Below are 27052 nucleotides of genomic sequence, written 5' to 3' on the forward strand. Positions count from 1 at the left end.
TCCTCTCTAGCACCTGGGAGGGCATAGGATGCTATCAGAGCCCTTCAAGACGCCTGAGATTTTACAGCAGAAACTAAGGACTTATCATCCAATCCTTGAGTAATTTCAACTGACTCTAAAGGTTATCGAGGCGCGGTGGAGGCTATGACAGTCAGAAAATACTTTATGTAGGTCTTTAATCAAGTTCTATTATCCACTGAATATATGCTGGTCATAGCCTGGGAGGGAACAACAGCGAAGGTAAATCCTTTCAACGAATTACCCCATTTCACCGGCACAGCAACACCTCCATTCCACGAGCAAGGAAGCCGAGGCTAGGTGTATTCTGGCCCACCAACAGTTTCTGTTTGTTTTGTTTTAATAAAGTTACTCCGCCCACATAATAAATTGGAATATTGATTTCCAATCCCGGGGGAGCGGGAATTACAGGAAGGAAAGGACATCCCCAGCCACCTCTCTTCCCAGCAGCTTTCAGGAGAACTTCCGGGGACTAGACAGCCTAGGAGAAAACTCCAGGGCGGGGGCAGGCGTGGCTCCGGCGCAGACCCTCCGTTAAGGCGGAATTCGCACTCGGGCGGCTGGGCCGGAGCCTGGCCGGACTCCGGGCTTCTCCCGGAGCCGGGCCACTTGTCCCACCCGCCTAACCGGACCCCAGCCCCCAGCATCGCTCCTCACGGAGGTGGCCGAGCTGCGACGTCTCTCCTCGCCCACGTCCAGTAAATCGTCCATCTCCGCGGCCGATGATGTCACTTCCTGGATACAGGCGTCTCCGCCGCGTCCCTAACAACGACCCCGCCCTTCCACCCCAGTATTTAAAGAGTCCGCCGCTTAAGGTCCTGTGTGTCACCTTACAATTTAAAACAGATCTTTCCTAAGCCACCTTTGCTTGGCTTCAGGAAAAACCAAACCTCCAGATAGCAAAAATCCGTTACGGCTGCTCCAGTGAAGTTAGCCTTGAGGACTGGCCTACATTTGTAACTCAGATTAAACACGTGGGTGAGTGAGTGAAAGCACTATTGTTGATTACTCTGACCCCTCACATTCACAATGCACAGAGAGGCCTTCCTAGCAGCTGCTCAAGGGAAGAGTGTAACAGGCACTGTGGAGGGAGAATGTGTGCTATTATTCCCATGACAGATAAGCACTAGCTTAAAATCACTTGCAAAAACGCCGTGTATGTGATTTCTGCCTTCAAGAAGTTTATTGAAAGCAGTCTCACACACAGTGATGCAAACCTGTAATCCCAGCACTTGGGAGTTACAGGCAGGAAAATCAGGAGTTCAGTGTCATTCTCAGCTACATAGTGAGTTTGGGAGGGGGGGCAGGGGGGGAGGGACTCAGAAGGGTGAGGCTAGTAGATCACTTAGGTGTTAGAGTCCAGTCTTAGCAACACATTTAGACCCTTTTCAAAAGAAATAGAAAAGAAGGTATAATTCTAGGGAATCTTATTTAATCTAAACAATCCCTAACCATCAAGACACATAGCTTGAAGAAAAATAACCCCAGTACTAAGTATTAGGCCAGCCCTTGTAACTCGCACGTTACCGCAGTGTTTCTTCCCCCACACAGTGGCTGCCAGCCATCCTCCCAGGCCTGCAGAAGGAGATACCCCACTACTTCCCAGCCTAGAGGGCAGTCAGGTTGAGTCTTCTTCATTGGCTTATATTCCATATAAGATCCCTAAGTCAACATCTCTGGCCAATTCTTGGCATTGGTCCCCGGGACTCACAGAAAACAGAATAAGGATGGCCACAGATTAAAAACAAGGCCTTGAAGGCGGGCTGTGGTGACGCACGCCTTTAATCCCAGCACTCGGGAGGCAGAGGCAGGCAGATCGCTGTGAGTTCAAGGTCAGCCTGGTCTACAGAGCGAGTTCCAGGACAGCCAAGGCTACACAGAGAAACTCTGACTCAAAAAAACAAAATGAAACAAACAAACAAACAAACAAACAAAAAAAAACACAAGGACTTGAAAGTGGGAGGACTGCCCATAAAGTCGAATAACAAACATTACTGAAGTACCCAGCAAGGGACACTCACCCCAAATCTCACTGAGTAAGACCAAGCATTTTCATACCCAATGACACTGGCCTGTGAGTCACATGAGTTGACTTCTCATGCTAACCCTGCTTGGAATGATCTCAGACTCCTCTCTTGGAATGACCTTTGGCAATTTCTCCTGAGATCCTACTGGCTTCTCGGTGAGAATATTTTGTTAGATTTTAATCTGACGGAGCCACCACTGCCAAAAATCTAAAACAGCTCTGATATAGGCACCAGCTCCTCCCTTGTTCCAATCTTCCTTGGCATGGGCTATGCAAGAAGAGATTAGTGTTTGGGTTTTTTTTAACTTCTTGTAAGCTTCCACCCACTTCTCCTCCAACTTGGAGAAAACAAAGGGTGAATGGTACTGAGCCTGGCCAGAGAGAATCCTCAGCAAGCAGGGGCTGGCAAGCTTGACTCTTGAATCGGTTGAGAAGTGAGTTTTAAAACACAGCTCTCTCTGGAGTGGGAGAGGCAGAGAGTGTTGACCCCAAAAGAAAATTCCTTCACTAACTTTGCAGCCTACGATGTAAAGAGTTAGCCCAAGAGCCTCAGCCCATTTTAAATTTCATCTGCCCCCCCCAAAAAAAAACAGGGCACTCTCCTCCTCCTTCCCTGCTCCACCATCTGCATACATTTGCATATTTACTTACTGCTTTACTACCCATAAAAGCAAGTTCTGCTTTGTTCTCTGGCTTACCCTTGGTACCTAGAACAGAGCAGGACATGTAAGAAACACCAGGGCTAGCCCTCAGGGCTGGAGAGGTAGGTCAGCGATGACACATTGCTCTTGATGAAGACTGGGGCCCAATTCCCAGCACCTATGCTGGGCATCCCACAACCTTCTCTAGAGAAATGACTGCCCCTTATCTGGCTTCCAAGGGAACCTGGATACAAGCTCACATGCCCACACATGGGAACACACACACACACACACACACACACACACACACACACATTAAAAAGAAAAAAAAAACTCTTAAAATTTTTATTTTTCAAACTCCAGAAGCAGACAGAATAATGGCCAAAGTACAAACTGGCAATGGAGAGTCTGGGTTGAACTGGTGGTATTGACACCTACGAGCTGTGTGACCAAGAAGTCACTTTTAAGGTCTCTCTATGCCTGGGTTTCCTCATAGTCATGTAAGTAAAAATAATGCCTTTCCATATTAGACAGCCTAAGATACACATTTCCATTACCCACTTGCAGTGTAACCTTGAAAAAAAGAAAGAAAGGAAGGAAGGAAGAAAGGAAGGAAGAAAGGACGAACTGTGCCTCAGTTTCCTCGACTGTAAAGATTATACATAAACATCCCTTCAACTGAGACATCTTCGGAGCCAAGGCCTCTCAGAAATGGTCCAGGAAGGCTACTATGAGACTTGGGAAGAAAGAGGGCAAAAAGAAAGTGGGCAGCCTGACCTGGGTCTGGCCTAACTTAAGCTGCTCATGAGGACAAACAAAAGAAACAAACAAACAACAACATCAACAAAAAAGACCTAGAAACCTGGCTGGGAAATCGGCTGGGGCCAGGTACTGAGTCGCCGGGAGGGGAGCGGACCCCACTAACTCGTGGGGCCAGGGAGGCGACTGCGGGGTCTGGTGGTGTTCGCGGTCCCCAGCCACCCAGCTTCGGTCACTGGCGGCCGGGCCTCGCCAGAGGGCACCCTCGGCCTTCCGGAGAGCGCCATCATTTATTCAAGCTACAGCCGCCAGGCTCCGAGTTGGTCAATGAAAAACCATTGCCAGGATCGCAGCCGAGCCCGGTTCCACCCTGGGGCCTGGGGAGAGCGGCCCGGCCGTCAAGCCCAGCCTCCCTAGTGGACCTCGCGTGTGTCCCGGTGCCGGCCTGGGGGCGATCGGGGACGCGGGGGAGGCGAGAGATCGGGGCGGGGAGCGTGGACTGACAGCTGGCCCCTGCGCAGAGGGGCCGGGGTAGCAGGAGGGAGGGGGCTCGAGAGTAACTTTCCAGAAAAACAGCCAACGTGTAGCAGGAATGACTCCAAGAGGAGGGGAAAAAAAAAAGTTCAGTTACCACGTCGAACCAGAGGACTCTCAAAGTATTTTTCAAATGGGCTCGGCTTTTCCTGTGCCTGTTTAAAACATTAAAACCGTGCAGCGAGAGAGGCTGTGTGCGCTGGTCCCTCCCTCCCTCCCCCACCCCAGGCCGAGACGTCATGGGAGGGAGGTATAAAATTTCAGCAGAGAGAAATAGAGAAAGCAGTGTGTGTGCATGTGTGTGTGTGTGAGAGAGAGAGAGAGGGAGAAGAGGGAGAGAGGGAGAGAGAGAGAAGGGGAGAGAGAAAGGGAGGGAAGGAGAGGACCGAGTGTAGGCGACTGAGCCACAGAGAGGCGAGACACGCACGCACGCACGGAAAGGGGCTTGCGGAGGAAGGAATAACTCTTCCCGGAGTCAGCTGCGGTGAATCGGCTTCTTCTTCTTCTTCTTCTTCTTTTTTCTTTTGATTTTTTTTTTCCTAAAGAGAAGCAAAGGACAGAAGCCATGGCCGAGAGAGAACACAAGCTGAGATGCTGACCGTGGGTCCAAGTGGATTATCGGAGCTGTCTCCAAGAGGCCTGTGTCACATAACCCCGCATCCCAGGCAATGAAGAGAAGAGGCAGCGTCAACAGAGTCATTTAGAAAGCCCCCGAGGAAGTGTAAACAAAAGTGAAAGCATGAATGGAGCGCTCGAGAGACAAGTGTGTCCTGCACTGCCCCCACCTTTAGCTGGGCCTGCCGCTGCCCAGCCCTGCCTCTCCCCACATACCCACTGGTGATTTTTTTTTAAACATTTTTTTCCCTTTTCTTTTCCATTCTCTTTTCTTATTCTCCTTCCAGGGCAAGGCGAAGTTTCTGATTTTTGGGACCCAGCCATGGCTCTTCTGCGCCTTCTTTAAAATACTCACTTTCTCCCCATCGCCAAGCCCGTTTGGCAATATCAGATATCTGCTCTATTTATTTTTACCTAAGGAAAAACTCCAGCTCTCTTCCCACTCCCAGCTGCCTTGCCACCCCTCCCAGCCCTCGGCTTGCCCTCCACCTGGCCTGCTGGGAGTCAGAGCCCAGCAGAACCTGTTTAGACATATGGACAAGAATCCCAGCGCGATACAGCACACAGCCCGCTACTTCGTCCTGGGGCTGCCAGCGTTTCCTGGGAGTCCCGAAGCTCTCACAGTGCAGTGAGTTCATGCACCCTCTTGCCAAGCCTCAGTCTTTGGGATCTGGGGAGGACGCCTGGTTTTCCTCCCTCCTTCTACTGGGGTATCCTCCTTGCCAGGTCTCCCCAGCCCCTTGGCCTCGCTCCTGGGCTCACACATGAAGATGCGCTTACAAAAGGCTCTGGTGGTCCTGGCCCTGCTGAACTTGGCTACAGTCAGCTTCTCTCTGTCCACTTGCACCACCTTGGACTTCGGCCACATCAAGAAGAAGAGGGTGGAAGCCATTAGGGGACAGATCTTGAGCAAGCTCAGGCTCACCAGCCCCCCTGAGCCATCGGTGATGACCCACGTCCCCTATCAGGTCCTGGCACTTTACAACAGCACCCGGGAGTTGCTGGAAGAGATGCAGGGGGAAAGGGAGGAAGGCTGCACTCAGGAAAACACTGAGTCGGAGTACTATGCCAAAGAGATCCATAAATTCGACATGATCCAGGGGCTGGCGGAGCACAGTAAGTCCAAACACTCGTTGGGTGTCTGCTCCGGAGGGGATGAACTGGGAAAAGGGGGTTCCACGGAGGGGAGTCTGGTGGTGGTTACACAGCAAAGTGCCCCAGGGTTCACAACAGAGGTCAGGCATTGCAGCTGCAGCTGGGTGGGTGGGTGGGTGGGAAAGGAGACAGAGATGTTCTAGTAAGAGCCAACTGCTTCAAGAGGCCAGGAGCCCTGGAGCCAAGTGTTCAGGACTCCCTTGATATTCCTTGGTGAATATTAACTGTATGGTGAATACTGGACGTGAATTGTATTGCGCCACTTAGGGAAACGTGTTCTCACACATGTGTGCACCGAGGTTAACTGTGAACACGTGGGTTCCATCAAGGGGTGAGCCGCCTGGTCCCCAAATCCTCATGGTCTTCTGAGTCTGGACATTTCTATAGTCCCCCTGCTTTTTGTGTCCCAACTCCTGGTCAGTGTCTTAGCTCTCATGGAGCACAGTGCCTGCCTCAAATCTGTGTTTGTCAAGCTTTGGAAAGCCCAGTCGAAGCCCTTCAGTCTAACACACACACACACACACACACACACACACACACACACACACACACACGTGAGCTGGGAGGGAAGGGTAATGCATGTATGTTCCCACATATGTGGACTTGGGGTGATGTGAATTCTTACACTACAAGCAGGCAGATTCATATGTGTAAAGCAAGGTCTCCCAGGCTAATGGACACAGGAGTGTAGGATGAGGCTCCTGATCCTGACCCAAAGCATCTGCCCGCCTGCCTGTGGAGGTGTGGGTGGGAGGGACGGCTGTGGGGGCGAGGGGGATGTGTGTCTGTCTGGGAGTGTTTCTTCCCAGGAGGTTGCTGTCTGCAGAGGAGCGATGAAGCTTCTGGGTGAGACGCCCGCGTGTGTTTGTACACGTGTGGAAGTCATGTGTGTTTACTGAATGGGGATTTAAAAAACCTCAATACAAGAGAGAGAAATTTGGCAGATGTTGAGAAACTGACAGCCCAGGAAAGAGGAATGTGAACTGCTCAGGGCCCAAGTCGGGTAGCTGCTCTGTTTGCTTTTCCTGCCAGCAGGTGTCCTCTGTGCCCTGGTGACTTCAGCCCAGGCCCACCTGGGAGGTGGGCAGTGCCCAAGTGTGTGTGTGTGTGGGGGGGAGGAGGATGGGATAGAGCCAGGAAGGTGGCACAGTTAGAGTGGCCATGAGGCAAACAGCAGGAGGCTAAAGAAACCTGCCTTCGGGGAAGGAGCCCGAGTGTGTGCCAATGGGTGGAGTGGCTCTCAAGGAAGAGGGAAAGGCCAGCGGGGAGCCGACTACACCAGGCAAAAAGAAACCTGTGGTTTCTGGAGTTGGGGATGGGGGCTGTTCTCAGTGCAGTTTCCGGCCCCTTCCTGGAGTTTCCCCTCTGAAGATCTGGCTACTTGTGGAAAGTGGAGGCTGGAAGCAAGGTACGCCTAGACCTCCCTGCCTGGGATCCACTCACTGGTGTTGGTTCAGGGACTGGCTGGATGACCACAGTTTTCTAGAGTCATCCAGGACCAGATGGGCTGACCTTGATGATCACCTACCAAAGCAAGTCATAGCAGCCACAGATATCAGAGAAGGTCACAAGTCTGAGGAAAGTAGAGGACAGGATGGTAGTCCTGGGTCAGGAGGACAGTCTGAGGAGGGAGGGTTTTTGAGTCAGGAAGGCTCACCCTGTCTGGAGCCCTGAGGTGAGAACGAGCAATCCATGTGGACACACAGCCACGCAGGTTATGTGTGGATGTGGATTTTGTGCAGAAATCCAGGGTGCAAAAGGCATAGCCTGAGACAAAGTCAAGGCAGCCCCCGACAGATGTCGTTCGTGCAGTTGCCAGGCTGTAGCATCAAGGAAAGTTGAGGTAGAGGTTAGACGTGGGGGTTATGGAATGGTGGTCTAGCCTGTGCCAACTCGGCACAGTGAACAAGAACATCTTTTAGATGCTGAGGAGGGGCCAGTGTTCAGAAAGTCACAGGCTATGCCATGGAGGCTCACAGTACCATCAGGTAACAGGCCTGGGCACGCTGTAGTTAGCACAGGTGGTTGAATGGACACCAACCTGGGCCCACCCTGTAGCTGGTCAGGTGGTGGCTCACCCTGGCTTCAACAAGGCATACTAAGCACAAAGAAGGCTGTGGCAGCTGCTGAGCAGAGGCGAAGCTGGCCCTGAACTTCTTTGTTTGTTTGGCTGGTTTTTATTTTTGTTTATTTAGTTTTGGGGTTTGTGGGGGTTTTGTTTTGTTTTGTTTTGTTTTTACTCCCAAGACAGAGTTTCTTTGTGCTGCCCTGACTGTCCTGGAACTCACTCTGTAGAGCAAGCTGGCCTCAAATGCACAGAGTTCTACCTGCTTCTGCCTCTGGAGTGCTGGGTTAAAGGCATGCGCCACCGCCGCCAGTCCTGTCCTGAACTTTGGAGGGTAGATGGGACTGGCTGGGGGTCTATGCTGTTGTACTGTCAGGAGTTCTGTGCCAGAGGTGAAGTTCACTTCTACACTGTGTCACTCCCAGAGGATGGGCATTTGGAAGGAAGTGACAATAGGGCCTGGGGCAAGTGTGGAGGAATGTTACCCACAAGGCTAGTTTAATTCATTGGTATAGAATATTATATAGTGATGTAAAATAAGATTATTTTTAATTCATTGTACTATTCAATTTCATCACAAGAATATACATCCTAGGTTCAATAGATAGATAAGGTTAAATGTTTACACAACATCTTCAAAAACCTCAGAGACCTACAGAAAACAGCATTTAAAGACTTTTTTTTTTTTATTGTTTTGAGGATTCTTTGAAAATGAGACAGGTTGACTCCTGACAATACTAAGCCTGCCTCAAAAAAGGTAACGAGCATCGAAGAACCTCCTTATGGAGATGGCTTCAGATGTAGCAAAGCAGCCACTGGGCAAAAATGTCCTTGTTTTCTGCTCAGACAGAATTCTGTCTGAAATGGGCAAGCTTGGATGCAGGTGCAGTTGATGGCCAAACTCTGCCAACTCAAGGTGGGCAAGTCCTCAATAGTCCCTGCTTCCCAAATATGTCTGTCAGATATACTGGACCAGAAGGCTGAAGATGATGCTCCAACGTATTAGAGAGTTCAGGCAGCAAAGTGTCCCTGTCATTTTTTCATTTTGGAAGCTGTTAACCTGCACTACCTGTTTACTCAGGTAATTAAATTTATTCCTTCTCAAGTCTCTGATGGGGTTGGAGACAGCAAAACCTTATGAGTATAGCATGAATACAATGATTGTTTTGTGGTTCTTTGTGTGTATATTGTATATTGTTGTAATAATATAAATGTATAAGTAAAAGGGTTTTTTATTATTAGACTAAAAAGGGGAATTGTGGAGGAATGTCTTGAGTGGATATAACAACTGTCAATAAAGCGCTGTTTAGCCAATCGGCTGGGCAGAAGGACAGGAAGTGGAAGGCTGGACTTCCTGGAGCAGAGAAGGTAGAGTTAAGGGTTGAGAGTTGACTGAAAGTTGGAGGAGAGAAGCGGCAGGAGGAGGATAGGCAAGTGCGTGGGATCCATGTTGGTTACGAGGATTAGAGTAGTTTATTTTAGTTTACGAGTAGATTGTGCCCAGCGTAGGGCTTGCAGTTTTGAATTATGTTTCAGTCTCATTGTGTCAAGTTATCAGCATCCTAGGCCGAACAGATACATTTTATTGTAAAAGGCAAGGTCACAAGGGCCCATAGAGAGGAAAAGGGAAAGAAGGAATGATTTCCAGTGAGAGCCCAGAGAACTGTCTTATGGCTCCGCCCTGTCATGGCACATCTGATCAGTGAGCTAACATGGAAAGGATGCTACATGCATCTTAAGGCCACCTTTAATCTTAAGGATCTAGTAGAACCTTGGCTTGGTGACACAGACAAATCTAGGCAAATCTCACCAGGAGGGGGATAGCAGTTGCTGCATTTGTAACCCAGGTACCCAGTCGCTTGAGAATAATCTGGATTTGTCTCAGCTCTGACTATTGGGGGTGACACAGACATATTCCCCCAACTTCAATGAATGGGTCTCTTTTTCTCTTGCACAGTTTCAAGCAGGTTAAGCAAGCTCAGATATATGGTGTTTCTTCCCAGAGCCTCGGTTTCCTCTCGTGTGAGGTCATCTCTCAGCTACCTTTTACCTTGGATGGATTTTGTCAGGCCTGGGGACGATTTCCTGGGTGTCAGCTAGGACACTCTGCAGTGTCATAATTCTCTAAGATGTTGCCATGGGAAATGAGGAAGTGTGTTCTCTGACTCACATAGTGGGGAAGGGTACCGTCCTTTCTGTATCATTCACACAGCCATTGGCGTAAGCAGCGTTTTCATCTTCTGGCTTGGGTGTATCTGTGCCTTCTTGTGAGACTCTTGCTCTTATCAGCCAAGGGAAGTGCTAAGACAAGCACAGAAGTCCTCAGCAGGAAGGATACCTAGTGTTCTGGGCTTTCTTTTCTCGTTGCCACCTGTAGATTTTGTTCATTATGAAATTTAAAAGATATTCCATGGCAGCTGGAGAGATGGCTCAGCAGTTAAGAGTGCTGGCTGCTCTTCCAAAGGACCTGGGTTCAGTTCCCAGCAAGCCACATGATGGCTCACGACTGTCTGCAGCTTCAGCTTCTGGGGATCCACTGCCCTCACATGGACATACATGCCAGCAGAACCCCAATGCACATAAAGTAAATAAATCATTTAAAAAGATATGCCATGTTGAAAGAATTCACATGCCACAGCTATCAGTGTTAGATACACAGGAAGGTTCTGGCTACCCAAGGAGGGCCCAGAGAGAACATCGGGGTTCCATCTCTCCTTTACAGACTAGGGAGAGTATGGAGATATCCTGGGGAGCTTTTGTTTTCAATAAGCTTAAAGATGGGGTGACCCTGAGGCAAAGAGTTTCCTGGGGTGGGGTGGGGTGTAACACAAATGCCTTCAGAGACTAGGTTGGCAGTACAGATGATTCTAGCAAAGCAGCCATGGCCCAGGCATCATGGCAAAGTACTTGAGGTCATGGAGACATAGGTTATGTGACAGGGTTGTGGCAGGAGGAGCTGAGGCCCCAGTGACTTACTAAAAGAGGAAGCCACCATGTAGCTCTTGCTGATCTTTGCATTCAGGAATGTAGGTCCAGCTTGCCTCTATCTTATCATTTCCCAGGATAGCAGAGACTCTGGAAATTTCTGTGAAATCTCCCAACACGTAACACAGACTTAAAAAAAAAAATGTGTATGGGCTTCTAATGCAAAACTTTTAAACACTGGCTAAACAACATACCTAGTTCATTTCAATATTAATCCATGTAAAGTCTGAAACTGTCCGGGCAGAGCTCTTTCAAGCTCCTGGCACATCTGAAAGCCATGGTACCTTTTGCAGAAAATGATGGAACTTTGCACACTGGAAACATTTGGGCAACTTGGGAAAGCTGCTGTGGGCCTGCCCGGTGCAGTCAGCTGGGGTCAGACATTACTGCTTCACACACTCCCCAAGTGGCCCTGTCATGTCTTTCCTCCAACTGGCTCCCACAGAAATGAGGCCCTCAAGCCCGTACACACCTGTCTGAACACATACAATTTCCTGGGCTCCCCATGAACACTACACATGCTTTTTTTGGGTTGTTTGCTCTCCTTACCTCCTAGGGCAAAACAGCGTCCGTCACTACGCGGTGTTCCGAGCAGTGGGAACAGCTGGAACTTCTGTCCTTTGTGAAGGCGACTCCTGCGCCCAGCTCTTGACGGTTGAGCGTAAAGCATAAGCACAAAGGGTCCTGGTCATTGACTCTGAGGCAATGTTGGGATGCCAGAGCCATTTTGATAAATCCCCGCCATGTTTGTTGCTGAAATTATTAATATCTTTCCACTGGGTTATCACCGAGGTCCACTCTGACTTCCAGGGTCTCAGATTCAATAGACGGGGTGTGGTCAAATCTCACCCCGGCCACCTCCTACGTGAGTGGCCATGGGAAAACCAGTTAGCTCTTCTGTTGATCCGTTTTCTTGTGGGTTGAATGACAAATCTCATATAGCCTTTCTCTTTTCAAGTATTGTTATAGGAGCTACATAAAATGTAAGTGGTATATTATATATTTTGCTCGTTTAGTTGCACAATTCTTTTTTACAATATTTATTTATTTATTGTATATGAGTGCTTTATCTGCAGAACAGGGCATCAGATCACGTTATAGATGGCTGTGAGCCACCATGTGGTTGCTGGGAATTGAACTCAGGACCTCTAGAAGAGCAGGCGGCGCTCTTAACCACTCTCAATTCTTTCCACTAATTCCACTAACTATGTTAAAGCATTGTTTTTGTTTTTGTTTTTGTTTTTGTTTTTGTTTTGAGGTAGAGTCTTACTGTGTAGTTGAGCTTGTCTCTGAATGCTTACAATTTCTTATTACATTGATTTGTGTGTGTCAGGGCACCCATGTATCCTTGCACATGAGTTGTGGCCAGATGAAAATTTTCAGAAGTCTAGTATTTTCTTCTCCAATGTGGGTCCCTGAAGTCAAACTCAGGTCATCCATGTTGGCAGCAAGCACTTTTACTCATGAAGCCACCTTGCCAGCCCATGGGCCCAGACATTTTCTAAAATGATTCTTCACTTTATGTACGTGGGTGTTATGCCTGTACATATGTCTGCAGCATGTGTGTGCGTGGTGCCTGCAGAGGCCAGAAGGGGGTGTCAAAATCCCCTGGAACTGGACTTACAGAGAGTTGTGAGCCACCATGTGGGTGCTGGGATTTGAACTCAGGTCCTCTGGAAAAACAGCCAGTGCTCTTACCACTGAGCCATCTCTCTAGTCCTGACCTCAGAATCTTGGTTCCTCAACCTCCACCTCCCAAGTGCTTCCCATTCTTTCTTGAGCCCACCTTAAAATGTTGGCTAAGAGGAGTCTGTCTCGGGGTACAGGTATATGAGGGATGGAACAGAAGCTACCAAGAATGGTCATCAGGGTGTCCTGAGGACTCTGTCACCTTCCCTGTTTCCTGGATGCCCACCTCTTCCACCCCACTCTGGTCCCTTCCTCATTAGTTACTATTTCTTACTCCTCCCCCACCCCCCCACCTTATATCATGGTGCACATTGCCTTGACTCCCCATCATGTGTGCCTAACAGACAGTTACTGCAGAGCCCAGATTGAAGACATCTTCACGTAGACCATTGAAAGGGTCACTGGTCCAGGAGCTTGCCCACATCCAGAGTTACAGACCTGTTGACCTATACATGAAAATGCTGGGGATGTATGCACTACTCTTCAAGAGGACCATAGTTCAGTTCCCAGCACCCACTCACAACAACTCTAACTCTAGAGGATCTGATGCCCTCTTCTGGCCTCCTTGGGTACTGCACTTATGTATACAAACCCATACACAGGCAACACAAAAGCGCACATTAATTTTTAAATGTGTGCTTTGCATGCGAGGGACTCTAGGTTCCTTCTGTACACATGCATACGAGGACTGCCATCACCGGTCCCTCTCTCTGGCCCTATTTGGACTGGCTTAGAGAATAACTGGCAGTCTTTGTTCCTTCAAGGCCAATTATTAATCGGGGCTTCATTAGCTGGCATTCACACACTTGTTTCCTCCATCTGTTCCATTCATTTTCCTTTAACCACCAGCGTCAGGCCCACCAGATGGTAATTTCCAGAGACACCCACTCATCCTTGCCTAAATACCAGGAGTGTGCTGGCTGGCTTTAGGCTCCTTATCGGGCCCCGCCTTGTCCGTGACTCCTAACCCACCCCTGCGCTCTTTCCAGCCGGGTGCATGATATGTGGAATCTGGGTCTGGGAGCTTGGATTCCAAACCCTGGCTGTTGTTGCCCTTTGTATAGACAGGATTTCTCTGACGTTAATGCTCTCGGGCCTTGAAGTAGTAAAGGACACAGGGGCAGAGAGGAGACAGAGACTTCTGCTCTCTCTTGTCTGGCCTGGAACTGCAGAGCCCATCTGCTGCCCTCTGGCTAGTGGCGGATGACAGAGGTAGGCATAGCACACGCTACCAGGGGTGAGGACCCCTTGTACAGGCTAGTTTTATGTCAACTTGACACAAACTGGTGTCATCAGAGAGGAGGGTGCCTCAACTGAGAAAATGCCCCCCATAAGATCCAACTGTAGGGCAGTTTTTAACAATGGGTGCTTTATGGGGGAGGGGGCCCTACCCGTTGTGGGTGCTGTCATCTTTGGGCTGGTAGTTCTCACTTCTACAAGAAAGCAGCCTGGCTGGGCAGGTTGGTGCACGCCTCAGCACCAAAGAGGCAGAGGCAGGGGGATCTCTGTGAGTTCAAGGCCAGCCTGCCTTACAGAGAGAGAGTTCCAGGACAGCCACAGCCAGGGCTACACAGAGAGACCTTGTCCCAAAAAGCAAAAGAAGAGAGAGAACAAACTATGGATGCAGAAGTATAATCCAGACACGTTTTCTCCCCAAATTGGTTTCTGCCGTGGCGTTTCTCCACAACAATATTAACTCCAACTAGGAAACCCTTAAAGAGAAAGGAGTTGATGACAGTCAGCTCTTTTTATTTGGAAAAAAAAAAAAGACTATTTTTTCCCCAGACTCAAGATTTGGCCTCTTTACCATAAAACTTCCCTTCCTTTAGGTCTAAGGCACAGCATTGACTCAAACCCTTTCCGGAGCTCCCTACTACGAAGACGCTGAAGCTCGGACTCTCAGTTTGACACTCAGGTGTCCCTACAACCTGATGTTTCCACCTCCTTTCTCTTCGCTTCAGCTTGTAGCTGCGGGTCTCTCTTCCTCGCTGGCCTGTCTCTGTCCCCCAGTAGTCCCTCTGTGTAAAATCTCCTTGTCGTCCCCCCACCCTCATGTGGGGTGCAGATTGTTGCCACCCCTTCCATTTCTTCTTGCCATTCCTCAGTGTCACCAAGGGGCCTGGGATTTGAGTCCATGTCACCTGAAGGTAGGGACTGCGGCTTCTGATCGTCAGCATTGCAGCTGGCTCAGAGTATTTATTGCACATATGTTTAAATTTTTAAAGAGTTGGGAAGTGAGCCAGGCGAGGTAGTCCATGCCTTTAATCCCAGCACCCACGTGGCAGAGGCAGGTGAGATCTCTGAGTTCGAGGCCAGCCTGGTCTATAGAGTGAGTTTGAGGACGGCCAGAGCTACACAGAGAAACCCTGTCTTGAAAAACCAAAGCCAAACAAATAGAAATTGTAAAGATCTATTATTTGTGTGTGTGTGTGTGTGTGTGTGTGTGTGTGTGTGTGTGTCTGTCTGTCTGTCTGTCTGTCTCTCTGTCTGTCTGTCGAGGCCAGTAGAGGGTTTCAGATCCTTTGCAGCTAGAGTTATATCCAACTTGGGTCCTGTGGAAGAGCAGCAAGTGCTCTTAACCACTGAGCCATCTCTCCAGCCCCGATACATGTTTAAAGTTGAACAAATGCCAGTGAACAAGAACATGAACGAATCAACCAGCTTTAAGATAACTAAGCGACTAGCTGCTGTCTTCTTAGCATCTGTTTTTGATTGATTGCTTTGTTTTTGACACTTAACATGGCTGCACAGACCAGGCTGGCCTTAAACCCAAGATCCTCCTGCTTCAGTCTCTCAAGTGCTGACATTTGACCTGGCTGGGAATCTGTGCTTTTGAAAGAATAAGAAAATTAATCTGGACAGTTTAGCAGTTTGGAGGATGGCAAGACAGTGGGAGGTGGGCCAGAGAGCTGCCTCAGCACTTCAGAGCATTTGATGCTCTTCCAGAAGACCAGGGTTCAATCTCTAGCATCCCAGTCAGATAGTCACAATTGCCCATAACTCCAGTTTGGGAGGATCCGATACCCTCTTCTGGCCTCTGTGGGCACTGCACATATGTGGTGTACATACATATACTCAAGTCCACACTCATATACATTAAATAAATGAATATATATATTTTAAAAAGACTGGGCAAAGGGGACAATACACTGTTCAGTCTCAGTTATGTGTCCGGGGGGCTCCGAGATCTCTCTGCTCCTTGTTCAGGAGTCTGTATGACTCTGGGGTCACCAAAAATCTTCCTCGAATCTACACCTTAGGTCTCAGGCCTCAAGCCTCTAAGGAGGTCATAGGCAGGTCTGTGGCCACTTGGCGTGTGCCTGTGGTAGCATACTGTCTCTGGGGAGCCTCATTCACCGTGCCTCTCCCCACTGCTCTTCTTCCTAGATGAGCTGGCTGTCTGCCCCAAAGGAATTACTTCTAAGGTGTTCCGTTTCAACGTGTCCTCAGTGGAGAAGAATGGAACCAATCTGTTCCGGGCAGAGTTCCGGGTCCTGCGGGTGCCCAACCCCAGCTCCAAGCGCACAGAGCAGAGGATTGAACTCTTTCAGGTACATCTTCCAGCTGCAAGCCGCACGCTAGAAGCCAGTTCCTCTTCCGTGTCTCGCCTCCACTGAGCATGCGGTTTGCCAGATCTGCCTCAGAAGCAGACATGCCCCCTAACCCCCTGCCCCCCTACCCCCATGCCCTGCATGGAGCCTTTGTCATTAAGAGGGCTGAGTTACCTGAGGTGCACAAGGGCATGGTGTGCAGTCACCTCTCGCTTGGCTCTCCGGTCCTGTGCCTGGTAGCCTATCCCTGGTGCTCCATCCTGGCCTTGGATACATAACTTTTCCCTCCTGCCCCATAGATACTGCGACCAGATGAGCACATTGCCAAGCAGCGCTATATCAGTGGCAAGAATCTGCCCACAAGGGGCACTGCCGAGTGGCTGTCTTTCGATGTCACTGACACTGTGCGCGAGTGGCTGTTGCGGAGAGGTAGGTAAACTCTTAGCAGGAACATTTCCGGAGGAGCTCCAGGTCGCTTCTGCCTCATGAGAGGGAAGAGGAGAGGACTAGGGGAGCCATGCATCTGGGTCCAAAGTCTAGCTTTGCTACTAACTCTATTCTCTACTCCATCCTCGAATGCTGGCTCTTAAGTCAGGCCCTGGGGATTCAGCAGTGAGCAAGTGAGAGGTGAGCACTCAGATCTCATAGGGCTTTTGATCTGGTGGCAGAGACTTATAATACGCCAGGGAACATGTCAATGAGCAGGAGTGTCACACAGTGATGATGCGTTGAAATCTGAAAGAGTCAAGGTTGATGCTGGCTGGGGGCTCTGCCACTGGCTGCTTAGAGGAGGTCTCTGTTAGGAAATGGAGCCTGACACTGAGATGCAGGCGATGAGAGCGATGAAGAGGAGCTAGCCTTTTAAGGTTAGGAGGCTAGACTAAAGGGTGACCTAAGCAAAAGAAACGTAAGACCCAGGCCTCTGGGCGGAACCCAGCTGGATTTGTTGTAGCAGCAGTGAACAGACTGGAACGCCATAAACGGAGGCCACTCGGTCAAGTAGGTGTCAGACCATAGACAGGACTGGGGACGTAACTCCAAGTGTGTTGAATGCTATAAGGGAGGTAGGCATGCAATGAGGTGGCCTTTAACAAAAGCCCTCTGGTTGCTGGGATGTAAAGGGGCCTGGATGGGGGCAGGGCAGGGGATACGGAAATCACATGGAGTCATGATGTCATTTAGAGGTTGAGCCAATGGGCTACTCTTAGATGTGGTGTGAAGACACAAGAGCAATTTCCGATGACATATATGGAAAGACGAGAAGAAGAAGAGATTTGGGGCAGGTTCTATGTGGACCAATCGAGTTTCAGATGCCCGGGGTCATTGAACTCTATAGCAGGTATATCAAATGTCACATGTCCCAAATACCATATCCACTCACTGTGTCCCCATCACCTGGAAAGCGAAGTAATGTTTTCACCCTGCAGGCCTCCCAGAGCTGTTTTAAGGGTCACATGTACTCGAGAGAACTTTGTGGGTTTCGAGGCGCCTTCTAAGAGCAAGCTCTCATTATGTCAGACGAGGAAGCCGAGGTCCAGCGTGAAGAAGTCTGAGCTTATCCAGCCTGGATTAGACCTTTTGTGCCCTGTTAATAACAGTCTAGTGTCTCGTGACTCCATGTTGGTACTTTGTGCCCTGACCACTTAATGGTAGTGGTGGTGGGGGGGAGTTACAGATAGGATCCAATCAATTCCTTCTTCCGCTGCCTCAGCAAGTGATTCCCACCATCATCAGCCGTCATACAGCCAGTCCATCTCATCCATGGCCAGAGTCCCTGGGGCAAGAGAGGCCTCCTCTCTCCTAGCCATTTCAGGGAAGTGGGGCTTGAAGGCAGAGGTCACAGGCTGCTTTACATTTAACTCCTGGTCACCCGAGGTACTTTTGCTTTTAAAAGCTGGGAAATTTCACATAAAACTGGGCTGGGTGTGGTGGTGCATGCCTTTAATGCTAGTACTCTAGAGGCAGGAGCAGAGTTCGAGGCCAACCTGGTCTGCATAGTGAGTTCCAGGACTATGGCTATGTAGAGAGATCCTGTCTCTTAACCTCTGAGCCATCTCTCTAGCCCAAGACCCTGTCTCAAAAAAGCAAAAACAAACAAACAAACAAACAAACAAATAAATAAAAACCCAAACCAAACAAAGGTTCCTAATTACATAGACCGTCCCCTGACAGTGTGCCGAGATGAGCCACAGCCATTCTTCAAAACGTGCTTGCTCCCGTGACCTACTGTACTCTGTAGGCATCCAAGTCTTCAGGATCCCATCTCTGGGGCCTAGTTTGGTAACAGAGTTGACACATGGCAGGCTAGAGGCCCTGTCCTGGCCCTTTTAGGAAGGCCACACAGCCTGTCAGAAACAAGAGGACTCCTGCCAAGGGTGGCAGTAACACACCTCCCCAGGCGGCTCTCCAGTCAGAGCTTAGCTCGGGCACAGAAAAAGAGGCTGGGGGAATTCACCTCTCAGTTTCCCTGTCTGATTTTAATCAGCTCCACCTGGATTTCTTTGACGCTCTGGCACTTGGAGCGCTTCTGTTCACAGCTGCAGAACTCGAGACGTTTGTGCAGAACCTGCTTTCCAGCCTCCTTGAGACACCAGGAAAGATAGTTTCATAATACAACCTGTGGGTGCCCCCACCACCACCCCTACCACTGCCAACTCTGATGTTAGGTTTTCATTGGAACCTTCAGTTCACACTTAGGCAAATTCTGCCCAGCCTCCCTTCCCTCAGGGGAAGTAGCTGAGGCCTTTGTGCATGAATCTCCTCAGAGTTCATGGCCCCCAAACCAGGATGCAAACAGACTCCGAGTTGGAGCAGCTGGTGGTGTGGAGTGATGAGGACTGAGTCACACCTGTGGTTTGGGACTCACTCAGGAAACACCAGCAAGGCTGTGTGTTCCAGGTACCCAGATGGTATACTGGGGCCCATTGCTGCTTGGACCTCTCACCAGACTGGAGGACACAGGTCCCTCCCCGTGTCCCCGCCCCCACTGCACTATTATTTATACAGTCCCTGGCTTCTCTGTACACAGAACCAGGCTGATAGGATGTACCCCGGTGTCACGGTGCAGGACAGGTGGCATGGAAAGCACATTTTGCATCTCGGTGGATGTAGGGGTGTTGTGTCTATGGTGACTTTTGTTGCCTGTTCCCTGACAACTAGGTGTGTAGTATCTCAGCTGGGAATGGTGGCGCACACGTGTAATTCCAGCACTAAAGCTGGACGATGTAGTATAGTGAGGCCTTGTTTAAAACAAACATGATGCAAAGTTTGGGAATCACTTATCAGAACCTTCAGGCTCTCTGTCTAAAGTTTGAAATGGATGGTTATTTCCGGCCTCCACAATGCCCACCAGTTATGCCCTCCATCTGGTTGTTCATAAAGTAACAGACATATATGGGATGTGCCACCCTGTGCAGGAGGCTCACCCGAAGCTTTGCAAGCTCTTTCTGTCGCCTGTAACTCTCGACTCACTGCTCACCCTTGCCCGGCTGGTGGGCACACTGCCCTGTCCCTCAGTGTTTCTCCCCCTGACTCCGAATCTTATTTTTGCAGAGTCCAACTTGGGTCTGGAAATCAGCATTCACTGTCCATGTCACACCTTTCAGCCCAATGGAGATATACTGGAAAATGTTCACGAGGTGATGGAGATCAAATTCAAAGGTACCGATCCTGAGGCGTGGTGGGGTGTGGAATGGATAATACAGCAGTGACGAGCCCAAGAAAAGGAGCCGATTCCCTTCACAGAGACTGCTGATTATTGTGCACTTGGCTGACTCCGCTTTGTCTGCAAAGCACAGAGCACAGCATGCGGCCTAGAGAGAATGCATGATCATCTAAGAGGCGCACACCTTTAACCCCAGTACTCGGGAGGCAGAGGCAGGCGGATCTCTGTGAGTTCGAGGCCAGCCTGGTCTACAAAGAGAGTCCAGGAGAGCCAGAGCTACACAGAGAATCCCTGTCTCAAAAAAAAAAAAAAAAAAAAAAAAAAAAAAAAAAAGCAGCAGGATTCTGGGAAGTGGTGAAGTCACACAGGCCAGCTGTCCAGGGAACTAGGACAAGAGTATCTCTCTCGTAAGCACGGTCCACAATGAAATGAGATAATAAATTTGCAACACCGAGCCAAGGAATGCTCAGTGAGTGACAGCTGTCCTCCTCTCCTCAAGGAAATGAACTCCAGCGGGCCTGAATGTGAGTGCCCTGGCTCTCTGGAGCTTTCAAATGAGGCTGGACCTTCCTGATCCTTGCCCAGGAATTGTCTGGGTTAGGACAGTTGCTTCCTGGCTTGATCATGGACCTTTGTATAGAGTTGGTGATATAGTTGAATCTTTTCTCAGTTTCTAATATTTTCTGTGGTTCGAGAGAGCTCTCTTTTCCTTTCCTGTCTCCATTTTGGGCAACCGAGGAGCGCAGTCATCAGGAGGTCATATGGAGAAAGGTGAAGGTTGTTTTTGACTTAGCACAGATCCTGGGCCTGGGCCTCAGCCATCTGTTAACCTGCATAGGCTCAACCTGAACTTTTTATGTATTTATTTGCCTTTGGTTTTGAGACAGGGTTTCTGTGTGTAACGGCCCTGGCTACCCTGGAGCTCACTCTGTAGACCAGGCTGGCCTCGAACTCACAGAGATCCTGTGCATTTATTTTCTAAAGCTAGGAACTTGACATCCTAACCACAGTGCCTTCGGGATCCTCAGACTAAGGTGGCACCTTCCCACCACCACATTATTGTCCTGTGGGCCTAAAGACTTCAAGAAAAGGCATCACACTCCTAGGGCTCCTGTTTATCTTATATACCCTAAGACCCAAGTCCCTGTGTAACTGTAAATTAGACCCTCAGCATTCCTGCCCTGGTAAAGATAGTCAGTGGCCAGGGGCAGTCCTTCAGAAATGAGGTCCTCAGCTAGAACCAACCCTTGGAAGCCCGGCTCTGGTCTTCTTTGGGCTCTCTTCCTTGTATCATGCTCTAGGGCCTCACAGGGAAAATGCCTTGGAGCCCCCAAGTCTCCCCTTCCCCTGACCCCCCATGTGAATGGTAACAGGTCAGAAGCCTTGCTTCTTCGGCTCTCGCATAGGCTATCTCAAACTGTGACACCTTACATTGTCAGTAGGATCTCTGTGGTATCTTGACTAACTCAAGTTCTAGTAGGAAACCTAACACTCCCCCTCCCCCCGCAAGGCTCTAAGTCTCAGAATCTAAAGTGGCAGTCCCAAAGTGTGTTACAGGTACCCACCTATGACTCCCTGAGGGAGTCCTGGATGCATCCTTCCCAGGAAGGTGATGTGCTCTTATGCAGGGGTTGTGAGGGCATCTGACTGGTATCTGGAGGGGTATCCATGGTAACCACCTAGTACTTTTGATACTGGTTGCTCCCCTCAGTCTGTGCCTTCTTACAGGGGGCAGCACCTTGCCCTATGCCTTCCTTCCTCATGGCCTGTACCATCCCTTATCCTGATTATGCAGTGATGGGCTAGGATGGGGTGTGGGAACAACCTGCAAGGGCAGCACTGCTTTTACACAGGAGGTCATCGCCTTGCTTCCCTTTGCAGGGGTGGACAATGAGGATGACCATGGCCGTGGAGACCTGGGACGCCTCAAGAAGCAGAAGGACCATCACAACCCTCACCTGATTCTTATGATGATTCCCCCACACCGACTGGATAGCCCAGGCCAGGGGGGTCAGAGGAAGAAGCGGGCCCTGGATACCAATTACTGCTTCCGGTGAGCCCTGGCCCTGAAGCGGGTCCTGTGGTACTGGCGTGGGATCTGATCCCCACTCAGTCAAGGGTCCCTGATGCTTGTCACAAACATGTCTAGGAAAGAGGACCAGAAGCCTTTTCCAAACCTCTTCCTGCTTTTCTGGGAGTCTGGTATTTTCTGTAGCCTGGCTCTGGTCAGGTCTTGATAAAGTAAGTGGGGAAACCCCACAAGGAGAAGAATCTGGGGTGCTGGCTCTGGGGACAGGTAGGGAAAGCTTCTTATGGTCTTCTTGCTTGAAGGACTTGCAAGATGTGTTTGTGTAGGGGGAGATTAAAGAGGGAGCCCATTGAAAGAGTGCTTGGTTCCCTACTGTCTTACTTTCTTTCCTGTTGCTGTGATAAAAGCCACCCTGACAAAAATTAGTGTAAGGGAGAAAGGGCGTATTTTAGCTCATAATTCTAGATTACATCCAACACGAAGACATCAGGGCATCAAGAGTCTGAAGTAGCTGCCTTGAAGAGATGGGCATTGTGATCTCACCAGGCAGCTTCTTGTCTGCGGTCATGGGGGTTTCTAGAACTCCAGGTGATTTGTCCATGCTTAAGATAAAAGAGGGAAGAGCCAACAGCTTTCCTCTTCCAGCTGTGACTTTTCTACATAGTCAAGTGTCTTTGCCAGAGCTTGTCCTAGTCCCTGCCAACTTCTCTGGTTCTGACTGGCCATTAATCAAGTCACATGACTGCCCTTGCCTTCCTTCAAGGGTGGCCAGGAAAATAAGTATCCCTGGGATGGGAGGAGCAGAGGAAGAATGGGGTTAGGAGTGGCTAGTTAACAGATAAACTATGGAGTCTACCATGGTTCAGTCTTAAAACCTACAGGAAATCAGACTTTGGCCAATAGCTGCCTTTGGAAACAGGGACTTGCTGGTGTCTCCAGAGACCTGTTGAGGCCAAGGGGCCTGACAGTCCCACCCAGGTTACCCGGGAGTCACGGTTGTAACCAAATGCACTTGAACCTGGGATTCAATGCGCTAGTTACCTCCTGCGATGGCAGAAGTACTCCAAGGAGAAGTTGGAAAACACTCCTGAAGCTTCTGTTACAGCAGTCTGCCTTTTTGTTGACTTCCTGTGTATATTTTCATCATAGCAACCTGGAGGAGAACTGCTGTGTGCGCCCCCTCTACATTGACTTCCGGCAGGACCTGGGCTGGAAATGGGTCCATGAACCTAAAGGCTACTATGCCAACTTCTGCTCAGGCCCTTGCCCGTACCTCCGCAGCGCAGACACGACCCACAGCACGGTATGGGCTCCACTGGCCAGGCTACTTGTCAGTATGAGAGAATGATAGATTCATTGATGAATGAATGAGATCTTGGATGAGAAAAATCCCCTGAAATTAACATTCTGATCTTGGCAGGCTGGCCCAATTCTACCCAGTTGCTCTCTGCAGTTTAAATTCCTTCCATGGGGGCTGGCACCTGGGTAAAATTATGCTTAGCGTGCCCAGTGCTCTAGATTCAGTCTCTAGTACACGTGAACATGTACACACACACACACACACACACACACACACACACACACACACACACACACACAGGCACCCATGCAGAGTTCTGACTATATAGTTTTAAGCATCATTTTCATTTACTTTGTCTAAAGCTTTTTGTACCTGGAAGCTGTTCAACTGTCACATGCCACCTTATGTCACAGATGTGTACACCTGTCTGGCAAGATGTGTGGCCCAGGGAAGTTTCCTAGCTCCATTAAAACAGCATAAAACATGTAGGAAACAACAGCAACAGAAAGAGTGGAAGGTCTGCAACCTCTTGCAACCTGCCTTCTTCAGAGGGAACGGAGAGCAGGGCAGGAATCCATAAAGCTCATTTCCAGCTAGTCCATCACTGGTGCACCCCGACTGAGGCACACACTCTGGCAGTTACTGAAAGTGCCCAGGTAGTGGTGAGTGAGAGCACTTTAAGCCAATATGGAAAGTTACAGTAAGGAAGATGTTTTGGAGGAGTTTCTTAGTGGCCAAGTGTTTCTTAGCAGTTGCCAGTCCCCAGGAACTGCCATGTGCCTCAGTTAGGAACACAATCAAGGCCGTGGTTCTGCCTTCTGCCACACTGGATGACTGCAACTAGTCTCTTAGCCAAACTGTTCCCACAATCCCTCTTAAGCAGCCAGGTAGCCCCCACAACTTGCATAGTTTCTGAGTCACAGGCTCGAGGCCTGGCTTTCTCCTGCTAAATGTGTGACCCCGCTCACAGGTGCTGGGATTGTACAACACCCTGAACCCGGAGGCATCGGCCTCGCCATGCTGCGTGCCCCAGGACCTGGAGCCCCTGACCATCCTGTACTATGTCGGCAGGACCCCCAAGGTGGAGCAGCTGTCCAACATGGTAGTCAAGTCCTGCAAGTGCAGCTGAGGTCAGCCGGCGACAGAGGAGGGGAAACTGCCACCACCGACTGCTGCTCCTCGGGAAACCAAATCGACAGACCTCTCACCCTTGATGCCTGGAGCCCCCCCCCAAGCCCTGGCTCCCGGTGAATGCCCCAGAGAGAGAGAGAGAGAGAAAGAGAGAAAGAGAGAGAGAGAGGCTTCCTTCTGGAACATTTCTTTCTGCTAGCTCTGAGAATCACTGTGGTAAAGGAAGTGTGGGTTGGTTAGGGGAAGGCAAACTCTTGAGAATGTGGGATTTCTGTGGTGGAGACAGGTGGTGGGGTACAGGAGAAGGGATGGTGAGCCGACATGGTGTGTGACAATGGGACTCGGGTAACCCTAGGGAGGAGGATGGGTGCAGCGGTCAGGTGAGGGCCAGACTGGAGGGCACTTGAGGTCAGAGGTCAGCTTTGCTCACTGCAGCACATCTACTCTAGGGAACTGGGATGTCGTTAGAGGAGGGGAGTGTTTTCCTTCAGTTTACCAAGACCAGTCATATCTTGCACTGCCTGGGATTAAGGACAATCTGTTCTTTTTTGCAAACTGTCCTCTCCCATCAGTCAGCATCATGAGTCATTACAGATAATGTAATTAGTTTTTGGGCCCAGCAACTAGCTATCTCTGGTCCCTTAAGAGATGCTGAACTCAAAAGCAAAAGTCAGACTTTATTCTCTCATGTCTTCCCTTGGGGCCACTCCTTTTGCCTTCCTCCTTGTTGTATTTCCCCTTGGACATTTGGCTAGACCCCTTTCAGGTCAGGATGCACTCTCTGGATTCTGGGTCCACACAGCGAGGGGCATCAGGGGTCATTCCCTCCTACCCTCTTAGACCCCGTGCTCCCCCTGGTGTTCCTGGAAGCGGGTGCTACGTGCAGACTATGTGGGGAGGCTGCACGTGTCTGACACAATGACTCGGCCCCAGATGCACAGACTAAAGTATAAAGACAAATATGAATATTACTCTCAAAATCTTTGTATAAATAAATATTTTTGGGGAATCACGGATGGTTTCATCTTCTGGAAGGTTGCTTCTAGAACAGTAAAGACCTTATTCTAAGGTGTTATGTATGTTGGACTGCATAAATATTCTTCTAATTGCTTATTGGCATCTACTTCCCAGAGATAACTGGCATCTGAGCAGAGCCTCTCTCAATCACCACTGTCTGGGCACACCTCCCTCCTGCAGGGTGCATTCTCAGTCTCAGAGGCAGAGGCTTAGATGTGCAAACACTTAAACCAATCTTGTGGCTGGGGAGAGATAGCTCAGTGGATTAAGTGGCTGCTGTGCAAATAGGACCTGAGTTCGGCTCCCTGGCACTCAAATAAAAGTTAGGCAAGTAGGGCCCATCTGTAATCTCAGTCCTGGGGAAGGAGAAGTGGGGGGACAGGTAAATCCTGGGGGCTCTAGCTGGCCAGGCTAGGTGAGATCACAAGCTTCAAGTTCAATGAGAGATCCTTTCTCAAGAAATAAGGTGGAGAAGGCGGCACCTAATTTTGACCTCTAGCCTCCATGTGTGTGTTCTTGGGGAGACACGCATGCGCGCGCGCACACACACACACACATACACACACACACACAAGAGGGGGAGAGAGGGAGGAGGGAGAGAGAGAGAGAGAGAGAGAGAGAGAGAGAGAGAGAGAGAGAGAGAGAGAGAAGAGAAGAGAAGAGAAGAGAAGAGAAGAGAAGAGAAAACAAGTCATCAAATCCATGGACAACTGTAAGGTGTGCAACGATTGCATGTAGAAACATACCTTTGTACATTGAGTGATACAAACCGCTGATTCTGGAAATCTCATCTCTGCCTCTAATCACATTGAGCACTGAAGCAAATGGCCCCAAGTGAGGCAAAGTCTGCATCCAGGAGGATGCAAAATTCTGCTGTGGTTTAGCACTCCTCTTCAGCAGCCTCTGCAGGGAGCCAGCAGAGCAAGGAACCCTTTGGTCTTAGCAAGCTCTTGAAGGCCACCAGCCTCCAGCAGGTCCACTGAGGCACAGGCACAGACATCTAACTGAAGTTGAAGTCTACATGTTGAGGGATGTGTGTGAGCATACCTCTGTGTGTGTGTGTGTGTGTGTGTGTGTGTGTGTGTACACCTGTGTGTGTGTGTGCACATAGAGGTTCTTAGTTCAATACTGAAGTGTTCCTGTGCATGCGTGCCTGTGTGTGTGTGTACACATGCACACGTGTGGTGGAAGGAGCAATATGCCAGCATGTCAGCCATGGGTTAGCTGCTGCTATCTACCAGTCTATATTACTTTATTTTTGAGACAGGTTCTTAGTAGGCAGCTCTGGCTGTCCTGGAACTATGTAGATAAGGCTGGCTTTGAATGCCTCTTGTCTCCTGAGTGTTGGGATTAAAAGTTACCACACCATGCCCAGCCCAAGTAACACAGTCTATTTTTTCCTCCTCAGAGACAGGGTTTCTCTGTGTAGCTCTGGCTGTTCTGAACTGTCTTTGTAGACCAGGCTGGCCTCAAACTCAGAGATCCACCTTCTGCCTCTCCAGTGCTGGGATTAAAGGCATGCCCTACCATGCCAGTATCACAGTCTATTAGTTTTTACAGTTATCCTCAAACTTTGGCAGGTGTGAGGATTACTTCCTGTATCCACTAGAAATATACAACTTGGGGCTTAAGAAAGAAACAGCTCAGCAGAAAACTGGCCATTCTTCTGGAGCACCAGGGTTTGATTGCTTGCCAGCACCCACCCATCTGTAATCAAGTTCCAGAGGATCTGACGTCCTCTCTTCTGGCTTCCATGAGCACAGAGAACACACATAAAATTATAAGAAATCTAAAACAAACAAAATAACATAGGATTCTAGGCTGCAGCCCTAGAGATGTGCTTCCCGCTGGGGCAGGGTCCAGGCTGCCTACA

At 49.6% G+C, this 27052-nt stretch overlaps 2 protein-coding genes across 2 annotated transcripts in view; one reads left to right on the top strand and one right to left on the bottom strand.

Annotated features, from left to right (window-relative positions):
* The window catches only part of IFT43 (intraflagellar transport 43), a 74290-nt gene extending 73509 nt beyond the window's left edge, over nt 1-781 (bottom strand). Inside the window, exon 1 of the mRNA XM_084792685.1 lies at nt 676-781. Coding sequence (XP_084648811.1) covers nt 676-729 — 54 coding nt within the window. The 5' untranslated portion in view covers nt 730-781. The remainder of the gene's footprint in view (nt 1-675) is intronic.
* Nucleotides 782-4013: 3232 nt separating this feature from the next.
* On the top strand, nt 4014-25171 carry TGFB3 (transforming growth factor beta 3). The gene is made up of 7 exons (XM_084792704.1): nt 4014-5709; nt 15875-16038; nt 16338-16467; nt 19591-19698; nt 21584-21755; nt 22881-23034; nt 24002-25171. The coding sequence occupies exons 1-7, from the start codon at nt 5358-5360 to the stop codon at nt 24158-24160; spliced, it is 1239 nt and encodes a 412-aa protein (XP_084648830.1). The 5' UTR covers nt 4014-5357; the 3' UTR covers nt 24161-25171.
* Nucleotides 25172-27052: the final 1881 nt, after the last annotated feature.

Source organism: Acomys minous (genome assembly GCF_964271855.1).
Source record: "Acomys minous genome assembly, chromosome: 8".
Lineage (NCBI taxonomy): Eukaryota > Metazoa > Chordata > Mammalia > Rodentia > Muridae > Acomys > Acomys minous.